The sequence below is a fragment of the Saccostrea echinata genome, unplaced genomic scaffold (genome assembly GCF_033153115.1).
Source record: "Saccostrea echinata isolate AGI-Se365-2 ecotype Australia unplaced genomic scaffold, CSIRO_AGI_Sech_v1 ptg000025l, whole genome shotgun sequence".
Classification (NCBI taxonomy): domain Eukaryota; kingdom Metazoa; phylum Mollusca; class Bivalvia; order Ostreida; family Ostreidae; genus Saccostrea; species Saccostrea echinata.
In genome coordinates, this window is record NW_026889774.1 from 23,486,000 (window position 1) to 23,508,668 (window position 22,669).

General features: G+C 33.3%; 2 protein-coding genes across 2 annotated transcripts in view; both read right to left on the reverse strand.

The window, feature by feature from the left end:
- Positions 1-874: 874 nt before the first annotated feature.
- LOC133192216 (rho guanine nucleotide exchange factor 17-like) lies at positions 875-13,369 on the reverse strand. Its single transcript, XM_061328191.1, has 17 exons — positions 13,202-13,369; positions 12,169-12,219; positions 11,542-11,642; positions 11,094-11,182; positions 10,759-10,871; positions 10,409-10,524; positions 9,525-9,616; positions 9,229-9,302; positions 8,880-9,085; positions 8,395-8,645; positions 7,941-8,106; positions 7,617-7,703; positions 7,354-7,421; positions 6,889-7,037; positions 4,541-4,715; positions 3,427-3,600; positions 875-3,185 (listed from the first exon to the last, which is right to left on the reverse strand). The coding sequence occupies exons 1-17, from the start codon at positions 13,301-13,303 to the stop codon at positions 2,896-2,898; spliced, it is 2,304 nt and encodes a 767-aa protein (XP_061184175.1). The 5' UTR covers positions 13,304-13,369; the 3' UTR covers positions 875-2,895.
- A 708-nt stretch (positions 13,370-14,077) lies between these two features.
- Positions 14,078-22,669, reverse strand: part of LOC133192217 (rho guanine nucleotide exchange factor 17-like) — a 39,842-nt gene continuing 31,250 nt past the window's right edge. The window contains exons 14-23 of the mRNA XM_061328192.1: positions 22,427-22,500; positions 22,078-22,283; positions 21,593-21,843; positions 21,139-21,304; positions 20,815-20,901; positions 20,552-20,619; positions 20,087-20,235; positions 17,744-17,918; positions 16,630-16,803; positions 14,078-16,388 (exon numbers count right to left, since the gene is read on the reverse strand). Coding sequence (XP_061184176.1) covers positions 16,099-16,388; positions 16,630-16,803; positions 17,744-17,918; positions 20,087-20,235; positions 20,552-20,619; positions 20,815-20,901; positions 21,139-21,304; positions 21,593-21,843; positions 22,078-22,283; positions 22,427-22,500 — 1,640 coding nt within the window. The 3' untranslated portion in view covers positions 14,078-16,098. The remainder of the gene's footprint in view (positions 16,389-16,629; positions 16,804-17,743; positions 17,919-20,086; positions 20,236-20,551; positions 20,620-20,814; positions 20,902-21,138; positions 21,305-21,592; positions 21,844-22,077; positions 22,284-22,426; positions 22,501-22,669) is intronic.

Below are 22,669 nucleotides of genomic sequence, written 5' to 3' on the forward strand. Positions count from 1 at the left end.
TTATTTAACAGTTGCAAGCATCAGTTTTACTGGGTCAACTGATGCGTCGCTGATAAAACTTAGGTTGCAACCATTAAATCAGCATTAAAAGTCACATATAAGAATTGAGAAGACATGCAGTTATTCCCAAAGTTATGGACTTTAGAGGTGATTAATAGTGTTTGAGGTTAACAAGAAAAAATATCAATATTCACCTCAGTGGTCAATGTTTCGACCAGAAAATTTACAACTAGCTACTATGTATTTCATGACTGGAAAAATATCAAACTATTCATCACCACCTCAAAAGTCCAAAACTGTTTTGTTACATAATTGTCCAGGACTGAATAAAGAAGACAGAGAAATGTATTGTACGTGACACAATTTGTTTAACAAGCTTCTGGCTCAGGTAGTATGGGTTTAAAATGTCCATTTTATGACATCTCTTTAATCCCTTTTCTGAAATGAATCATTTTCCATCAGTATGTAAACTAAAAGGAAAGCACCCTCCTCCAACTCATGTTACAAGGTACATAGGAAATAATTATATTTATTTGACCAGAAAAATATTTACACCCACATAAGTTCAAAATTATAGTTGCCATCTTTTTGGCATAACCTCAGTATAGAAATGCATATTCTGAGTAATACTATTTTTAGATTTATGTACATGTAAATGCATAATTAACTCTATATTCTCAAAACTATATAAAATTCTAACATTCTATTACATGTAGTATCTTCAATTTCTGATCTGAAAGTAATATAGATCAATATTTAAAATCAAAGGTTTAACTATTTTAGCTTGTGTGTAGTTAATTAACTAATGTGGGAAGACCTTATTTTTTAAAGTTCATATCTCCAATGTACAAAATTACAGAAAAAGAAAGTCAAATCATTTAATAGGATTTTATTATAAAGTTTTTTCCCAACTTTTCAGATCTAAGTAAACACTGACCACAGTGATAATAGGAAATCTAAAATTTGTCTTTGGCAGCAAACTTTCATAAAAATTAAATTATTATAACTTGTAAAGCATTTTAAAAATTATATTACAAACATACATACAAACATGTATTGTTATTTTTATCAGATATAAATAAAAGCCAACTGAAATAACACTCTTCATCATATGTTTAAACAAAGATCTACATCTTGTATATTTCATACATAACAGGGTGAAATAAATGAATTTTAAAAAAAAAAACCACTCATACATTCATATACTGAATCAGAAATGCTTACAGTAGAGTTCACAAAGGTACCTCATACCTTTGAAGTCTTTGGTAAAGCAAGTAACAATTCAAAATATTAAATAACATGTGAACATGCTTTCTGTTTTTAAAATATTAAAATAATCTGAACTTGGAAGAATACAAAAAAAGGAACAGTCACAGTTTGATTTCAACAAATATTATTGAAATTCAATTAAAATTTGAACATTAATATCTCAATTCTATCACAGTGTTTTGTGGCATTATTATTTTCTATTCTTCAGTTCATTGTTTGTGATGGACTAATTTTTAACAAATAAAATAACTTATTAATTTTTAAAGATACGAAAAATGTCAGGCACACACAAGAAATGCATAGTTTTTTAGCAAATTATTGCTATCAAAGTATTAAATATGTCTGCATCATCACCTTATAATATTACAAATATTAACCTGTCATTTGTAAGTTAAACATTAACAGAATTATTATGCTGCATAAAAGGGGACTGTAAACTTCAGTAAATATAAGACATGAACTGGCACACAGTTTTGAGGCTACAGTCATAATATAATTGAACAGTTATATGTTTTACCTTGGTCAAATAAAAAAAATAAAACAAAACCAGCACTGATACGATATTAATATTATTTAAAAAAGAATACATAGTAGATCTTTTACAGACAGAAATAGCACCAAGCATTTTTTAAGTAAAACTTTTAATCATTACATTTTTTTCCTCAGAAATACCATCATCAATAATTATTTTCAAAGCAATCTTATTTCCAGAGTTGAATTTAGCCAATTCTGTACTTTTCAATGCATTTGAGAGTATGGTTACCACTTCATATGAATGCATGATGGCATATGTATTTAAAAATATTTCTTGTTCATAAAAGTAATTTGTTTTAAAATTTCATCTTCTTTAATATGAAAATAAAATGACAGATTTCTGTCCTGTTAAACCAAAAATAAATACAAATCATAAAAGTTTATGCAAAAGATCTTTCAAAATCCCCCGACCCAAAAAAAATCTCTCCAGAACATATTACTAGCATCTTCATGTCACATTTATTTAATACTGAAACTCACAAAATGAAATATACTGTAAAAACTTGCCATTTTGAATACTACCTGTAGTTGGGGACTTACTCATAAATATTTAAAAAAGATAACAACTAGATTTATAACTGTAGATTTTAAACAAGTAACATCAATCTCTATTAAATCCTACTAGGGTAGTTAAATCCTTAATGTACTGCAAAGTGGATGGATTGTTAGTATAACATTAAAACTCTGATTTCAAACTCACAGTCAAAAGACTGTAAATCTCTAAATAGCACCAACAAATGACTTGTATGTTTAATGTACATAATTATATTAAAAATTTGGATAAATTCTGTAGGCACTTCCTCAAAATACTGTCCTCATATAAAAGACATTAAATTACAATGGTGAAACTGAATCATGTTTTATATTGCTGTAAATCAGTCATATTTTTGAATTTTCACACTGCACTAAATACATCCAAATGCATATATTAATACAATGTACCTTACATTTTCTCTGCAAAAACTCTCACATACTCTATATACATATGTATATATTCAAATCACTTTGTACAAATGACAGATCACAGTAACCATGGTAACATCCAATCACAGTACACAATAATTCAAACATCAGCAGCTACTTCTGACTTGGTCACACTTGCCAGATCAGTAGATGATTCGTGCTATCGTCGCGGCCCGCTGACTCATTGGCCGCATTATTTCTGAAGTCCTCATACCCATCACCTCCACTGATCACTAACATTCGCGAAGCCAGTGTAGTCGTAGCTGCCATGGATGAACGTCTGTGTATTCCATGTAACGCTAAGTTTTCACTAATACCGTCTTCTTCCTCCCCGCCTTCCACTTTAACAGTAGGAGGAGTAACTGTCATTTCTACACACGTTAAAAATCTCACATGCCCTGTATGACCGTTGACTAACCCTGTCAATGAGAATTTATCATGTTGTATTTTTTCAGTTTTTGTATCAAGCATGCATAAATCACACAAATCATTTTACAGGTCATTTCAGAGTTTAGATATTTATGCAATCTGATCCTCCAAAGAAATTTAAATTTTGCAAGTTATTTAACCAACTCTATCAGTGATAAAAGATTGGCTTTTAAAGTGATATATTTTTTTATGAATTTTCAGATACATTTTATAAAATGATTCTCCACTGACCTGTAACAGTGGGGGCCGGGATTGACCCCCTAGTTGTTGTGGATGTGATACGAGGCATTGTGATAGTCAGTATCACTCCAGCACTCGTCCCCACCCACAACAGGTCCTTACAGACCATCAGGGCTGTGATCCGTAAACAGGCAGCTTTATGTTGGCGTATTATGTCATCAGCAGCTATTAAACACAAAAATAAATTGTCAGCATACAAGCCTAGACAGCTTCATGAAGATTGCTGCCCACAAGATGGATTGAACAGTCCCTTGCTTGAACTACAGTAAAACTTGTCTAATCTAAACACCACTGGTTCCAAAGAAATTGGTCAGATTAGACAATATTTCGGATCAGAAAACATTTTTAACAATTGAATTTACTGAAAGGGATTTCAAGTTTGCATCATATTAGGCAAGTTTTTGGAAATACACAACATCTGGATTAGACAAGTTTCACTGTATATATTTTTTGCATTAACTAAATAGGAGATGCCAAGGAAGACAGTTTGTATAATTGTACATTTGCTCTTATTTTTAGAAAGTTAGCTTTCAAAGGAGCTATACCAGCACAAAGACACTTAATTCAGGAGGTGAAATGACACATCGCTATTACTGAGCAAACATCTGAATACAAAAGTGTACTGGCCTCAAAACCATAAACTGAAAACAGAATCGAGTCAAAATTTCAAATGAAAATAACTTCTGAAATAATTTTGATAAACAAAATTTTAATCATGTGTTTGTATTTAAATATTATATGAACATGGAATTTTTATACATGTATGAAAAATAAAACTTAAGATATTCAGAATTAAAATTCTGACTTAAGACTATTCTCAGTTTATGGTCTTGGGCCCTGATTTCAATTGGATTTATTTCCTTAAATCATGTGAATATTACACTTATACTGTAAATTTCAAGTCATTACTGGTGATTGCAATATTGTATTATTTTGAAGTACCAGTAGCTCTCACATTGAATCTTTTAGGTTATTGCTTATTATTAGTTTTACATTTAGAATGTTTAGGAGATAGTTATGGTACTTATACTCAAGTTTATGGGTCAGTACTGGAGTTTAACTGACATATTACTTAAATATATGAGAAGACAATTATGGTACTTACATTGAAGTTTCTGGGCCACTGCTTGGGCTATACTAACTTCAAGAAGGAATTCATAGGAAGTGGCGTGGTACAGGAGGAGTTTGGAGCTCTGTTGAGTGGCCATCCATACTCCCTGTCCTGAACACACTAAACACTGGATACAGCGCTCCGAATCTGATGTCGCTTGGAAAGAAGTCTACAAAACATGGAAACATGAAATGTCTTCAAACAAGAGGCCCATGGGCCACATCGCTTACCTGAGCACATTGGCTAGGCAAAAGCACAATCAGTTCAGTATTGAAAAGACCGGGGGGGGGGGGGGGGGGGGGGGGCTTGAATTTTAAACTACCTGATGATGCTTCCATGTCAATATAACAAATGGCTTTGTTGTACTTGAGAAGATTTTTTAAAAAAAATTCCCATATATTCCTTTGTAAAAATTTGATCCCTCATTGTGGCTCCTCCCTATCCCAGGGGTCATGATTTGAACAAACTTGAATCTACACTACCTGAGGATGCTTCCATATCAATATGACTAAACATAGCTTTTCTGTTCTTGAGAAGAAATATTTTTTCTATATGTTCTTATGTAAAACTTTCCATCCCCCATTGGGCCCCATCCTACCCCTGGGGGGTCATCATTTGAACAAAATTGAATCTACACTACCTCAGGATGCTTCCATATCAATATGACTAAACATAGCTTTTCTGTTCTTCAGAAGAAGATATTTTCCTTTACATTTCTATGTAAAACTTTGATCCTCCATTGTGGCTCCGCCCTACCCCCGGGGGTCATGGTTTGAACAAACTTGAATCTACACTACCTGAGGATGCTTCCATATCAATATGACTAAACATAGCTTCTCTGTTCTTGAGAAGAAATATTTTTTCTATATGTTCTTATGTAAAACTTTCCTTCCCCCATTGGGCCCCACCCTACCCCTGGGGGTCATCATTTGAACAAAATTGAATCTACACTACCTGAGGATGCTTCCATATCAAAATGACTAATCATGGTTTGCAGTTCTTCAGAAGAAGATATTTTCCTTTATATTTCTATGTAAAACTTTGATCCTCCATTGTGGCCCCGCCCTACCCCCGGGGGTCATGATTTGAACAAACTTGAATCTACACTACCTCAGGATGCTTCCATATAAATATGACTCATCATGGCTTTGCTGTTCTTGAGAAGAAGATTTTTAAAGATTTTTCCTATATATTTCTATGTAAAACTTTGATCCTCCATTGCGGCCCCGCCCTACCCCCGGGGGTCATGATTTGTACAAACTTGAATCTACACTACCTCAGGATGCTTCCATATAAATATGACTAATCATGGCTTTGCTGTTCTTGAGAAGAAGATTTTTAAAGATTTTTCCTATATATTTCTATGTAAAACTTTGATCCTCCATTGCGGCCCCGCCCTACCCCCGGGGGTCATGATTTGAACAAATTTGAATCTACACTACCTGAGGATGCTTCCATATAAATATGACTCATCATGGCTTTGCTGTTCTTGAGAAGAAGATTTTTAAAGATTTTTCCTATATATTTCTATGTAAAACTTTGATCCTCCATTGTGGCCCCGCCCTACCCCCGGGGGTCATGATTTGAACAAACTTGAATCTACACTACCTCAGGATGCTTCCATATAAATATGACTCATCATGGCTTTGCTGTTCTTGAGAAGAAGATTTTTAAAGATTTTTCCTATATATTTCTATGTAGAACTTTGATCCTCCATTGCAGCCCCACCCTACCCCCGGGGGTCATGATTTGTACAAACTTAAATGTACACTACCTAAGGATGCTTCCACATGAGTTTCATCTTTCCTGGCCCTATGGTTCTTGAGAAGAAGATTTTTAAATGATGCCATTATTTTTTCAGTAATTCCTAATAATTTCCCTGAAAGAGGGCGTGGCCCTTCATTTGAACAAACTTGAATCCCCTTTACCCAAGGATACTTTGTGGCAAGTTTGGTTGAAATTGGCCCAGTGGTTCTTGAGAAGAAGTCGAAAATGTGAAAAGTTTACAGACAGACAGACGGACAGACAGACAGACAGACGGACGCCGGACAAAATGTGATCAGAAAAGCTCACTTGAGCTTTCAGCTCAGGTGAGCTAAAAAGTAATTCCTATTTTAGCAAAACACATGCTTATCATTTATTTAATATACATGCTCCAGTGAAAAATTTTGAATTTAGTATGTATATACCTTTAGTGTTTCTGATATTTCTAGGACAATTAAAATATACTTTTTTTTTCAAAAGTACCCCAATAATTTTCATTTCATTTTCTCTCTTTCATTAGTTGTAAATGCATTCAATATATATGATTATGTTGCATACTAGTAACTGGTTTTATTTACCTCTGTACTTAATGTAAGGGGGTTGATGACCTTCATAACATTTTGACAGCCACACCACAATTTACCAGCAACAGCTAACATCTTATTTATAGGACTCTGGGCCGTCCCAATACTTCTGGTATATGGATTCTCTGCATCCCATATTCCCTCTGGAAAATAATTACCAGTAACTTTGTTACCACGAAATCTCAGACAGTCCATGGTCAACAATTTGTAAGAAAATTTGCTAATTTTCAAATGTTAAAATATGAATTAACAGCCCCTAAGGATGCTTGCATGTTGACAAATTGTATACTTGACATTCTTCAATTTATCTTTCAGTTTACTTCAAAACATGAATTGTATTATCATTTATGCCCAGGGGAAATTCCTTATAGACCCATAGCATAGAGACCCACAGAGATTACTCTTTTAACAGTTTTGAACTTGATTTTATCATTAAAAGTTTCAAATTCATATACTTACCACTATCTCTTTTATACACTATTAAATCTCCATTAGCTAAGGAAGCAAATACCTTGTTGTCTAAATATCTGCAAATAGATTTCAAAACATGTAAACAAGTAATAAAACTGTCAAATTAAACATGCAACACTGCTGCTGGGGTTTAAAAATATCTTGTAAAATAAGCACACACATACATGTATAATCAAATGACTGCATGCTTGTGTAGATCTTGCATTTAAACGATCATGATAAATTTGAGGTATATAGTAATAACAACTTACACTATACAATAAACGGGTGATTCATGATGTATTTTTAATTTATTCTTTGTTGTTTTAATATTATCTGTACATTGGAATACATGGATGCTGAAAATGAAAAAAAAAAAACCCATCAAAATCAATATAGTTACATTTAAAAAGTCAACAACCATTTTTTTCTTTCATTTCATATGGAACATTTGATGCTTGAAAAATAAGTGAACATTAAACATCAATTCTAAATTCATTTCTTATGCTTATCCTATTGATTTGACAGTTAAAATGCTATAGAAAAGACATATGTACAGTCTTGTTAAGTCTCTGGGAATAAAAAAATTCATTTACCATCCATCCTCTGTTCCCAACCACATGGTGCTTTTAAGTGAGTCCTGAATCCAGCTACCAGCAATTATAGGATCAGGATTACTGCTAACTGGATCTGGATTAGGAGAAACTGGATCAGGGGTAGGAGCAGGCAGGTCTGCAGGAGGTGGGATTTTCCCTTCCTCATCTATAGAGAAAAAAAATTCCAACAAATTTGAACATTTGTAACCTTGATATCTGTGAATATCAGATCTGTATGGTAAATATTTTATATAATGAACAATGAATTAAACAAAATAAGCAGAATGAAAGGATTTATCTACACATTTCTAAAAAAACAAACCTATTTAAATGACTCAGAAACTTTAAAACTTAATATTATAGGTACCGGTACGTGCACAGACAAATCAAACAAGCAATTTTTCAGAAAAGTTTACTTTGTTTATTAAAGTTTAACCAGGAATACATTTCTTACCATCAACAGACATAGGGTCCTCATTGTTTTCATTCATACTAGGGAAGGGAGTCTCTGTCTCCTCATCACTGGACTCGGATTCAGAATCGGACTTGTCCTCAATGGACTTCTCCTCTTCCTCCTCCTCTGTCCCATCCTCAGTGCCCTCCTCTGTATCATCAATACTGATTTGAGGACTGTCCTCGGACACACTTGCTATCACAGGGTGTTGAGAAATCACAGGGTGCTGGTGCCTCTTACCACTGCTTTTCCTATTGGTGAAGCAGAAAAAAAATGAACGAAAAATATTGTTTCTATTTTACCACTATTTTGCCATCATTGAATGCAAAGTTTCACTGAAGCCCAATTTTTTTCTTTTATTTAAAAAAAAATGCTTTAAACCAGATTTTATACAAAACTCCCACTAAATTCAATAGCACAGAACCCTAATTTTCATAATCTGTGCACAAAGTTCACACAGACCAACAAGATTTTTCAAGCTTTACCTGCGAAAGTTCCCACTGTATGCTGGGACAGCACAGATACAGAGAATTCTGGCATTACAGCCGGGGACGGGAGTGTTGAGGGTGACGATTGGCTCTGGCTGTAAGCTTAGGAGACACATGTGCCCCACGTATCCATCACTATTACATACCCACACCTCACGATAACCTGAGTTGTTCACCCCATCAATTGGAGCTGCACAGGAAAACTGTGAAGTGAAAACAGGACATGGTCAGACTGGAGATGCTTTTATCATTGATTTGTCACAAGGGAAACTCTGAAAAACTTGGGAAATTTATCAGTTTTATACAGGAAAATGTACCACAATTGAATATTTCAGTATATTTTCACCTGCATTCCTGCTCTCGTCTTTGTGATGGGTAATGGTGTCAAAAATTCTGGAGCTCTCTTATCAAACATCTGAGCTGTAAGACAAAAGACAAAAAAACTGAGGGATCTTGGAATACAAACATGTAATACGACCAGAAATTAAAGTACAGGTGCACTTTTTAAACATTTATGTGATTTTTTAATGCCAGTTTTATTTTTGGAATGTTTGTAAACATCAACAGTATTATATTTGACATTAATTAAACTGTAGCAATAAAAGGCTATATGGGGATTCCGCCGACTGCTGACCCACTAACCTAGTTTCTGTTTAGCTTCACTGACTGCAGCCTCCCAGGCTATCCTCTTTTCTCCAGAGCTGAACATAATTTCTAATGGGTAAATAGCTTCTCTGTAATATATATAAATAATTCTCAATTTGCATTTAAATCAAGCCAGAGAAAGTAGATTTAATCTGACTCGATTTTGGCCCCAGAATTTCAAGAAATTTTATCCAGGAGAATAGAATACAAGACTCCTTTCAACAAACTATCTGCTTAACATTCGCCTGTGACAACTTAATCATATGATAAAAAATTGTTCACAAACTGAGAACAAGACTTTTTATGGTTAGATTGCCCATTCAGAAGTATTTGTGTCTGCCTTCTGCATGGTCATAAAAAATATTAATGACCTATGAACATCATGACAAAAAAAATATATACATGTATTTATATAATTATGTATTTCAAAGTATTCATATATTTTTAAGAAAAATTGTGTACAAAATGCCCATTTTACACGTACATTTCTCAATTAAAGTACTCTATTTTGTGATGTCACACCTAAATATTTTTAATGCTTGCATAATTGCAGGAAAATGATAAATATAGCACTTCCTAAAATATTGTTACATTATGTGATTGAACAAGATATACCAGTGTTTTGACAAGTTCAATATAACTCTATTTTATTTCAAAGGCCAAATTATATGCCCTACCATGCCTTATTCTTTGAATAAGTTTTTCAGTATTTTGGCTGAATGTATGCAATCAAAACTGATGTTGATTTATACACATTGCATTATTCTCTATCAATAAACACGTACTGATAAAAGTATTGCAACCTATGCATACATGCAGATGTACAAAATTGCTTTGTTATGTATATTATTCCAATACTGCCTCTGTATCTTAATACTTACTGTGTTGTGACTAGAATATCCACTTTATTAGACTCGGCAGTTGGATTGCGCAACATGGCTTCTGATAGTTGCTTATTTAGTGTTGATAACATATCTTTGACAATTTCTTCAAGACTCTGCAATTCAAACATTTTATTTTAGATTCACCTCTATGTTAAAATATTTCTTAAGGATTGTTTTGTGAAAAAGCAATTATGACAAACTGACAATATTTTGCCAAAATCCTACAGCTACTGAAAGAAGACAGTCATTTGGTTTTTGAATTTTCAAGACTGAGGTCGAAATAAGCTAAAAAGGTCAAGGACAAAGTGCTGAGATAAGGTCAAGGACAAAGTGCTGAGATATCTTACAGAATGAGGGCAATTAAGGCGATTAGTGAGATCACTGATTTCATTCAAAAAACCAATGTCCTCCTCCAGCTGTTCAGGGTCCACTAAGTTCCTCCGGGACAGGTTTGTGGGACCTAAAACGATCACAGGTCAAAAATTTTCCTTTTACTTTAAATTTTCATTAGCTCTTGAATTTGTAAATCACTTTACAATGTTTGTTACAAAACTAAACAAAATTATATCAAAACAGTAGTGAATGATCATTAACATTTATTTGTAATTTATCCCTAGAACTTTTTTTTTCACATATGTATTTCAATGTCAGTAAAATATTTCATGCCCCTTCATGAACTTACTTTTAACAATTTCTACAGCATCTAGGCCAACTTTCAGCCATACTTTATGTTTAATATTTTCTGTAAAATCTTGGCCAGTAGTGGATTTTCTATAATAAAAAAACATAATTTCACATTTTATTAAAACAAACATCTTTCTGTTAAAATACCACTTTCCAATTACATTTATGTTTCATGTAATACCATTTACACAAGTCATAACACAAGCCCACTAATGTATATTCAATATTCTGATGGATATTATAGGAGTGCAATAATACTTTAATAGCATTTTGACTGTTACATCATCAGAGATTAAGCTAATAATATACAGATTGCCATACTTCAAAAGACAGCTTTAAAAATTACAACGTAGATAACTCTTGAACAGGCCGGTAGTGATGCCACGATAAGGTGACCATTGTTCCGTGGCAGGGTGCCACTTTCTAGGGACCACTTAAGTACTTACAAGATAATGGATTTGCGTGTGACAGGCCCACTCCGCCTCTTGAGACTACTTATAATAATGAGATCAGAGAAAGTCCATATACACCACTGGTCTTTTTTACTCTGTAAAAAAAAATCAGTAGTATAATTGTCAAAACAGAGATAAAAACACCTTTAACAGGTACCCTTAATGGTTTTAAAGAACCATTCAGACCTTTAAATCTATTTATAGTCCTTCTGTGTACATTTTACGCTATACTCTGTTTCAAACTTCCAGTGGAATGGAAATTGGAAAATTATCATGAATACCTCAAATTCTATGAAAACCGATACATTTATTGTAAAGTTTAAATGCACTTTTTCTCATTTATAAGATATTTATGGTCTTCATTCTATTTACTGATTTGTTTACCTATAGATCATCCTTTCAAAATCTAACTCAAAGCAGGGGAAATAAATTAAATTTTTGGACTAATCATTTTCAACTTAATTTACTTCATTTCTAAATTCTTTACTTAAAATTTCAATAATTCAGCTGGATAAAAAACTTTCAGCAACTAAATATCTTAAAACCAATGAACTTCAGTTCTGTGTGAGTTGACTTTATCAGGAGTTACAGGACAAAACAAATTGAGCTCAATATACTTACCATTATTTGAACCATGTCATGCCTTATGTACTGTCTATCTGGCACAGCCAGCTATAAAAGCAACAAAAAAAATCAATCTTTAAGTGACAAAAATCATTAAACTCATTATGTCAGCTATATGAGAAAGATTCTCTGTTACCCTTATTAATTGTCAAAAGCATTCCTCTATAATTCATTATTGTTTAGGTTTGTTACTGACTGTCTATGGAAATATATCTGGTTGATCAAATTCATATATGGCATAGCGAAAGCTGAGCAGTCTATGAAAATCAACCCAATATTTTTTATACAAGAAGAATTGTATTAAAATGGCTATAGAACAAATACCAGACCTTGAACATTTAACTAAAAAAAAATGTTCAAGGTAACTGCACACCCTTTACCCATGGACTCTCAATGAGTGAGTATGAGCATGAAGGGGCCAAGGGTAGAGAAAATATTCTCTGGACAAGTGATATCAGATGGACAGAAGGATGGTAAAATATACAGATAGGCAGACAGATCAGTAATGCAAACTTGCAATATGGGGCCCTAATAAGTGATTTATTTTCTCGAGGACTATAATGGGAGTGGCATATACACTTTACTAAATAATTCCTAATATTGAGATGGCTAGGCATTGGCCATATTGCTGGATATAAATTCTCAGCTGCCTGACAAAGAAATACATGTACATTGTATAGTCATAAGTCAAATGTCACATTTAAACCAATGAAAATGCAACACTTCAGTCTGAAGGAAACTAATAATTTGGAAATGCATCCCTTATATTAATTATCAATGAAAGGTCCACCTATATTTTTTCAATGAGTAGATTCTCTAATACATGTAATCATATTCATTATCAGTAACAGTTACCATTACTTAATCATTTATCAGTAAGTTTTTCTATCAATAAAATCCATTATCAGTAAACATTTACTCATGTACTGGTCTACCATTTATCAGTAAAAATCCATAGCATATAAAAGTTATGAATAACTGATCCTTTATTACTTATATATTTATCAGTAACAGTTACTCTATTACTTACATCAGTAATTAGTAAGAGTTCCAGCCTCTTTAGCGTGGCTTGTTGATCCTCCTCGTGTTGGCTTTCGTTGACTGTACCAAGTTTGATGGCAAAGTCATGCATCACTTTCTCTGCCTCCTTCAGCAATGGAAAGTCCGGGTGTCCAGGAGGGGTGTGTTCGATTAATCTCTGCAATGAAGGAAAACATTTCTAGTCTCCATTTTATGAAACTTTTCTAAGGTAGTGATGCTAATGTGCAAAATGTGAATACTTTTTAATAAGCATACGAAAGACCTAACCTTTAGTTGTATTAAAATCAGTTAAAGAATTTATTACAGTGTATAAGATTTTACTAAAATTTAATATACATGAGCGCAGTAAAAATCAAGCTGAAAATTCATTTTTGTTTCATACATGCTTAAACTGCAATTAATCAAATTAAAAGAAATTGTATGAAAATGGCCATATACCAAAATGCAAAATACCACTTCTTTTTAAACATAAGCACCCTCCTCCAACTCATGTTACAAGGTACATAGGAAATAATTATATTTATTTGACCAGAAAAATATTTACACCCACATAAGTTCAAAATTATAGTTGCCATCTTTTTGGCATAACCTCAGTATAGAAATGCATATTCTGAGTAATACTATTTTTAGATTTATGTACATGTAAATGCATAATTAACTCTATATTCTCAAAACTATATAAAATTCTAACATTCTATTACATGTAGTATCTTCAATTTCTGATCTGAAAGTAATATAGATCAATATTTAAAATCAAAGGTTTAACTATTTTAGCTTGTGTGTAGTTAATTAACTAATGTGGGAAGACCTTATTTTTTAAAGTTCATATCTCCAATGTACAAAATTACAGAAAAAGAAAGTCAAATCATTTAATAGGATTTTATTATAAAGTTTTTTCCCAACTTTTCAGATCTAAGTAAACACTGACCACAGTGATAATAGGAAATCTAAAATTTGTCTTTGGCAGCAAACTTTCATAAAAATTAAATTATTATAACTTGTAAAGCATTTTAAAAATTATATTACAAACATACATACAAACATGTATTGTTATTTTTATCAGATATAAATAAAAGCCAACTGAAATAACACTCTTCATCATATGTTTAAACAAAGATCTACATCTTGTATATTTCATACATAACAGGGTGAAATAAATGAATTTTAAAAAAAAAAACCACTCATACATTCATATACTGAATCAGAAATGCTTACAGTAGAGTTCACAAAGGTACCTCATACCTTTGAAGTCTTTGGTAAAGCAAGTAACAATTCAAAATATTAAATAACATGTGAACATGCTTTCTGTTTTTAAAATATTAAAATAATCTGAACTTGGAAGAATACAAAAAAAGGAACAGTCACAGTTTGATTTCAACAAATATTATTGAAATTCAATTAAAATTTGAACATTAATATCTCAATTCTATCACAGTGTTTTGTGGCATTATTATTTTCTATTCTTCAGTTCATTGTTTGTGATGGACTAATTTTTAACAAATAAAATAACTTATTAATTTTTAAAGATACGAAAAATGTCAGGCACACACAAGAAATGCATAGTTTTTTAGCAAATTATTGCTATCAAAGTATTAAATATGTCTGCATCATCACCTTATAATATTACAAATATTAACCTGTCATTTGTAAGTTAAACATTAACAGAATTATTATGCTGCATAAAAGGGGACTGTAAACTTCAGTAAATATAAGACATGAACTGGCACACAGTTTTGAGGCTACAGTCATAATATAATTGAACAGTTATATGTTTTACCTTGGTCAAATAAAAAAAATAAAACAAAACCAGCACTGATACGATATTAATATTATTTAAAAAAGAATACATAGTAGATCTTTTACAGACAGAAATAGCACCAAGCATTTTTTAAGTAAAACTTTTAATCATTACATTTTTTTCCTCAGAAATACCATCATCAATAATTATTTTCAAAGCAATCTTATTTCCAGAGTTGAATTTAGCCAATTCTGTACTTTTCAATGCATTTGAGAGTATGGTTACCACTTCATATGAATGCATGATGGCATATGTATTTAAAAATATTTCTTGTTCATAAAAGTAATTTGTTTTAAAATTTCATCTTCTTTAATATGAAAATAAAATGACAGATTTCTGTCCTGTTAAACCAAAAATAAATACAAATCATAAAAGTTTATGCAAAAGATCTTTCAAAATCCCCCGACCCAAAAAAAATCTCTCCAGAACATATTACTAGCATCTTCATGTCACATTTATTTAATACTGAAACTCACAAAATGAAATATACTGTAAAAACTTGCCATTTTGAATACTACCTGTAGTTGGGGACTTACTCATAAATATTTAAAAAAGATAACAACTAGATTTATAACTGTAGATTTTAAACAAGTAACATCAATCTCTATTAAATCCTACTAGGGTAGTTAAATCCTTAATGTACTGCAAAGTGGATGGATTGTTAGTATAACATTAAAACTCTGATTTCAAACTCACAGTCAAAAGACTGTAAATCTCTAAATAGCACCAACAAATGACTTGTATGTTTAATGTACATAATTATATTAAAAATTTGGATAAATTCTGTAGGCACTTCCTCAAAATACTGTCCTCATATAAAAGACATTAAATTACAATGGTGAAACTGAATCATGTTTTATATTGCTGTAAATCAGTCATATTTTTGAATTTTCACACTGCACTAAATACATCCAAATGCATATATTAATACAATGTACCTTACATTTTCTCTGCAAAAACTCTCACATACTCTATATACATATGTATATATTCAAATCACTTTGTACAAATGACAGATCACAGTAACCATGGTAACATCCAATCACAGTACACAATAATTCAAACATCAGCAGCTACTTCTGACTTGGTCACACTTGCCAGATCAGTAGATGATTCGTGCTATCGTCGCGGCCCGCTGACTCATTGGCCGCATTATTTCTGAAGTCCTCATACCCATCACCTCCACTGATCACTAACATTCGCGAAGCCAGTGTAGTCGTAGCTGCCATGGATGAACGTCTGTGTATTCCATGTAACGCTAAGTTTTCACTAATACCGTCTTCTTCCTCCCCGCCTTCCACTTTAACAGTAGGAGGAGTAACTGTCATTTCTACACACGTTAAAAATCTCACATGCCCTGTATGACCGTTGACTAACCCTGTCAATGAGAATTTATCATGTTGTATTTTTTCAGTTTTTGTATCAAGCATGCATAAATCACACAAATCATTTTACAGGTCATTTCAGAGTTTAGATATTTATGCAATCTGATCCTCCAAAGAAATTTAAATTTTGCAAGTTATTTAACCAACTCTATCAGTGATAAAAGATTGGCTTTTAAAGTGATATATTTTTTTATGAATTTTCAGATACATTTTATAAAATGATTCTCCACTGACCTGTAACAGTGGGGGCCGGGATTGACCCCCTAGTTGTTGTGGATGTGATACGAGGCATTGTGATAGTCAGTATCACTCCAGCACTCGTCCCCACCCACAACAGGTCCTTACAGACCATCAGGGCTGTGATCCGTAAACAGGCAGCTTTATGTTGGCGTATTATGTCATCAGCAGCTATTAAACACAAAAATAAATTGTCAGCATACAAGCCTAGACAGCTTCATGAAGATTGCTGCCCACAAGATGGATTGAACAGTCCCTTGCTTGAACTACAGTAAAACTTGTCTAATCTAAACACCACTGGTTCCAAAGAAATTGGTCAGATTAGACAATATTTCGGATCAGAAAACATTTTTAACAATTGAATTTACTGAAAGGGATTTCAAGTTTGCATCATATTAGGCAAGTTTTTGGAAATACACAACATCTGGATTAGACAAGTTTCACTGTATATATTTTTTGCATTAACTAAATAGGAGATGCCAAGGAAGACAGTTTGTATAATTGTACATTTGCTCTTATTTTTAGAAAGTTAGCTTTCAAAGGAGCTATACCAGCACAAAGACACTTAATTCAGGAGGTGAAATGACACATCGCTATTACTGAGCAAACATCTGAATACAAAAGTGTACTGGCCTCAAAACCATAAACTGAAAACAGAATCGAGTCAAAATTTCAAATGAAAATAACTTCTGAAATAATTTTGATAAACAAAATTTTAATCATGTGTTTGTATTTAAATATTATATGAACATGGAATTTTTATACATGTATGAAAAATAAAACTTAAGATATTCAGAATTAAAATTCTGACTTAAGACTATTCTCAGTTTATGGTCTTGGGCCCTGATTTCAATTGGATTTATTTCCTTAAATCATGTGAATATTACACTTATACTGTAAATTTCAAGTCATTACTGGTGATTGCAATATTGTATTATTTTGAAGTACCAGTAGCTCTCACATTGAATCTTTTAGGTTATTGCTTATTATTAGTTTTACATTTAGAATGTTTAGGAGATAGTTATGGTACTTATACTCAAGTTTATGGGTCAGTACTGGAGTTTAACTGACATATTACTTAAATATATGAGAAGACAATTATGGTACTTACATTGAAGTTTCTGGGCCACTGCTTGGGCTATACTAACTTCAAGAAGGAATTCATAGGAAGTGGCGTGGTACAGGAGGAGTTTGGAGCTCTGTTGAGTGGCCATCCATACTCCCTGTCCTGAACACACTAAACACTGGATACAGCGCTCCGAATCTGATGTCGCTTGGAAAGAAGTCTACAAAACATGGAAACATGAAATGTCTTCAAACAAGAGGCCCATGGGCCACATCGCTTACCTGAGCACATTGGCTAGGCAAAAGCACAATCAGTTCAGTATTGAAAAGACCGGGGGGGGGGGGGGGGGGGCTTGAATTTTAAACTACCTGATGATGCTTCCATGTCAATATAACAAATGGCTTTGTTGTACTTGAGAAGATTTTTTAAAAAAAATTCCCATATATTCCTTTGTAAAAATTTGATCCCTCATTGTGGCTCCTCCCTATCCCAGGGGTCATGATTTGAACAAACTTGAATCTACACTACCTGAGGATGCTTCCATATCAATATGACTAAACATAGCTTTTCTGTTCTTGAGAAGAAATATTTTTTCTATATGTTCTTATGTAAAACTTTCCATCCCCCATTGGGCCCCATCCTACCCCTGGGGGGTCATCATTTGAACAAAATTGAATCTACACTACCTCAGGATGCTTCCATATCAATATGACTAAACATAGCTTTTCTGTTCTTCAGAAGAAGATATTTTCCTTTACATTTCTATGTAAAACTTTGATCCTCCATTGTGGCTCCGCCCTACCCCCGGGGGTCATGGTTTGAACAAACTTGAATCTACACTACCTGAGGATGCTTCCATATCAATATGACTAAACATAGCTTCTCTGTTCTTGAGAAGAAATATTTTTTCTATATGTTCTTATGTAAAACTTTCCTTCCCCCATTGGGCCCCACCCTACCCCTGGGGGTCATCATTTGAACAAAATTGAATCTACACTACCTGAGGATGCTTCCATATCAAAATGACTAATCATGGTTTGCAGTTCTTCAGAAGAAGATATTTTCCTTTATATTTCTATGTAAAACTTTGATCCTCCATTGTGGCCCCGCCCTACCCCCGGGGGTCATGATTTGAACAAACTTGAATCTACACTACCTCAGGATGCTTCCATATAAATATGACTCATCATGGCTTTGCTGTTCTTGAGAAGAAGATTTTTAAAGATTTTTCCTATATATTTCTATGTAAAACTTTGATCCTCCATTGCGGCCCCGCCCTACCCCCGGGGGTCATGATTTGTACAAACTTGAATCTACACTACCTCAGGATGCTTCCATATAAATATGACTAATCATGGCTTTGCTGTTCTTGAGAAGAAGATTTTTAAAGATTTTTCCTATATATTTCTATGTAAAACTTTGATCCTCCATTGTGGCCCCGCCCTACCCCCGGGGGTCATGATTTGAACAAATTTGAATCTACACTACCTGAGGATGCTTCCATATAAATATGACTCATCATGGCTTTGCTGTTCTTGAGAAGAAGATTTTTAAAGATTTTTCCTATATATTTCTATGTAAAACTTTGATCCTCCATTGTGGCCCCGCCCTACCCCCGGGGGTCATGATTTGAACAAACTTGAATCTACACTACCTCAGGATGCTTCCATATAAATATGACTCATCATGGCTTTGCTGTTCTTGAGAAGAAGATTTTTAAAGATTTTTCCTATATATTTCTATGTAGAACTTTGATCCTCCATTGCAGCCCCACCCTACCCCCGGGGGTCATGATTTGTACAAACTTAAATGTACACTACCTAAGGATGCTTCCACATGAGTTTCATCTTTCCTGGCCCTATGGTTCTTGAGAAGAAGATTTTTAAATGATGCCATTATTTTTTCAGTAATTCCTAATAATTTCCCTGAAAGAGGGCGTGGCCCTTCATTTGAACAAACTTGAATCCCCTTTACCCAAGGATACTTTGTGGCAAGTTTGGTTGAAATTGGCCCAGTGGTTCTTGAGAAGAAGTCGAAAATGTGAAAAGTTTACAGACAGACAGACGGACAGACAGACAGACAGACGGACGCCGGACAAAATGTGATCAGAAAAGCTCACTTGAGCTTTCAGCTCAGGTGAGCTAAAAAGTAATTCCTATTTTAGCAAAACACATGCTTATCATTTATTTAATATACATGCTCCAGTGAAAAATTTTGAATTTAGTATGTATATACCTTTAGTGTTTCTGATATTTCTAGGACAATTAAAATATACTTTTTTTTTCAAAAGTACCCCAATAATTTTCATTTCATTTTCTCTCTTTCATTAGTTGTAAATGCATTCAATATATATGATTATGTTGCATACTAGTAACTGGTTTTATTTACCTCTGTACTTAATGTAAGGGGGTTGATGACCTTCATAACATTTTGACAGCCACACCACAATTTACCAGCAACAGCTAACATCTTATTTATAGGACTCTGGGCCGTCCCAATACTTCTGGTATATGGATTCTCTGCATCCCATATTCCCTCTGGAAAATAATTACCAGTAACTTTGTTACCACGAAATCTCAGACAGTCCATGGTCAACAATTTGTAAGAAAATTTGCTAATTTTCAAATGTTAAAATATGAATTAACAGCCCCTAAGGATGCTTGCATGTTGACAAATTGTATACTTGACATTCTTCAATTTATCTTTCAGTTTACTTCAAAACATGAATTGTATTATCATTTATGCCCAGGGGAAATTCCTTATAGACCCATAGCATAGAGACCCACAGAGATTACTCTTTTAACAGTTTTGAACTTGATTTTATCATTAAAAGTTTCAAATTCATATACTTACCACTATCTCTTTTATACACTATTAAATCTCCATTAGCTAAGGAAGCAAATACCTTGTTGTCTAAATATCTGCAAATAGATTTCAAAACATGTAAACAAGTAATAAAACTGTCAAATTAAACATGCAACACTGCTGCTGGGGTTTAAAAATATCTTGTAAAATAAGCACACACATACATGTATAATCAAATGACTGCATGCTTGTGTAGATCTTGCATTTAAACGATCATGATAAATTTGAGGTATATAGTAATAACAACTTACACTATACAATAAACGGGTGATTCATGATGTATTTTTAATTTATTCTTTGTTGTTTTAATATTATCTGTACATTGGAATACATGGATGCTGAAAATGAAAAAAAAAAAACCCATCAAAATCAATATAGTTACATTTAAAAAGTCAACAACCATTTTTTTCTTTCATTTCATATGGAACATTTGATGCTTGAAAAATAAGTGAACATTAAACATCAATTCTAAATTCATTTCTTATGCTTATCCTATTGATTTGACAGTTAAAATGCTATAGAAAAGACATATGTACAGTCTTGTTAAGTCTCTGGGAATAAAAAAATTCATTTACCATCCATCCTCTGTTCCCAACCACATGGTGCTTTTAAGTGAGTCCTGAATCCAGCTACCAGCAATTATAGGATCAGGATTACTGCTAACTGGATCTGGATTAGGAGAAACTGGATCAGGGGTAGGAGCAGGCAGGTCTGCAGGAGGTGGGATTTTCCCTTCCTCATCTATAGAGAAAAAAAATTCCAACAAATTTGAACATTTGTAACCTTGATATCTGTGAATATCAGATCTGTATGGTAAATATTTTATATAATGAACAATGAATTAAACAAAATAAGCAGAATGAAAGGATTTATCTACACATTTCTAAAAAAACAAACCTATTTAAATGACTCAGAAACTTTAAAACTTAATATTATAGGTACCGGTACGTGCACAGACAAATCAAACAAGCAATTTTTCAGAAAAGTTTACTTTGTTTATTAAAGTTTAACCAGGAATACATTTCTTACCATCAACAGACATAGGGTCCTCATTGTTTTCATTCATACTAGGGAAGGGAGTCTCTGTCTCCTCATCACTGGACTCGGATTCAGAATCGGACTTGTCCTCAATGGACTTCTCCTCTTCCTCCTCCTCTGTCCCATCCTCAGTGCCCTCCTCTGTATCATCAATACTGATTTGAGGACTGTCCTCGGACACACTTGCTATCACAGGGTGTTGAGAAATCACAGGGTGCTGGTGCCTCTTACCACTGCTTTTCCTATTGGTGAAGCAGAAAAAAAATGAACGAAAAATATTGTTTCTATTTTACCACTATTTTGCCATCATTGAATGCAAAGTTTCACTGAAGCCCAATTTTTTTCTTTTATTTAAAAAAAAATGCTTTAAACCAGATTTTATACAAAACTCCCACTAAATTCAATAGCACAGAACCCTAATTTTCATAATCTGTGCACAAAGTTCACACAGACCAACAAGATTTTTCAAGCTTTACCTGCGAAAGTTCCCACTGTATGCTGGGACAGCACAGATACAGAGAATTCTGGCATTACAGCCGGGGACGGGAGTGTTGAGGGTGACGATTGGCTCTGGCTGTAAGCTTAGGAGACACATGTGCCCCACGTATCCATCACTATTACATACCCACACCTCACGATAACCTGAGTTGTTCACCCCATCAATTGGAGCTGCACAGGAAAACTGTGAAGTGAAAACAGGACATGGTCAGACTGGAGATGCTTTTATCATTGATTTGTCACAAGGGAAACTCTGAAAAACTTGGGAAATTTATCAGTTTTATACAGGAAAATGTACCACAATTGAATATTTCAGTATATTTTCACCTGCATTCCTGCTCTCGTCTTTGTGATGGGTAATGGTGTCAAAAATTCTGGAGCTCTCTTATCAAACATCTGAGCTGTAAGACAAAAGACAAAAAAACTGAGGGATCTTGGAATACAAACATGTAATACGACCAGAAATTAAAGTACAGGTGCACTTTTTAAACATTTATGTGATTTTTTAATGCCAGTTTTATTTTTGGAATGTTTGTAAACATCAACAGTATTATATTTGACATTAATTAA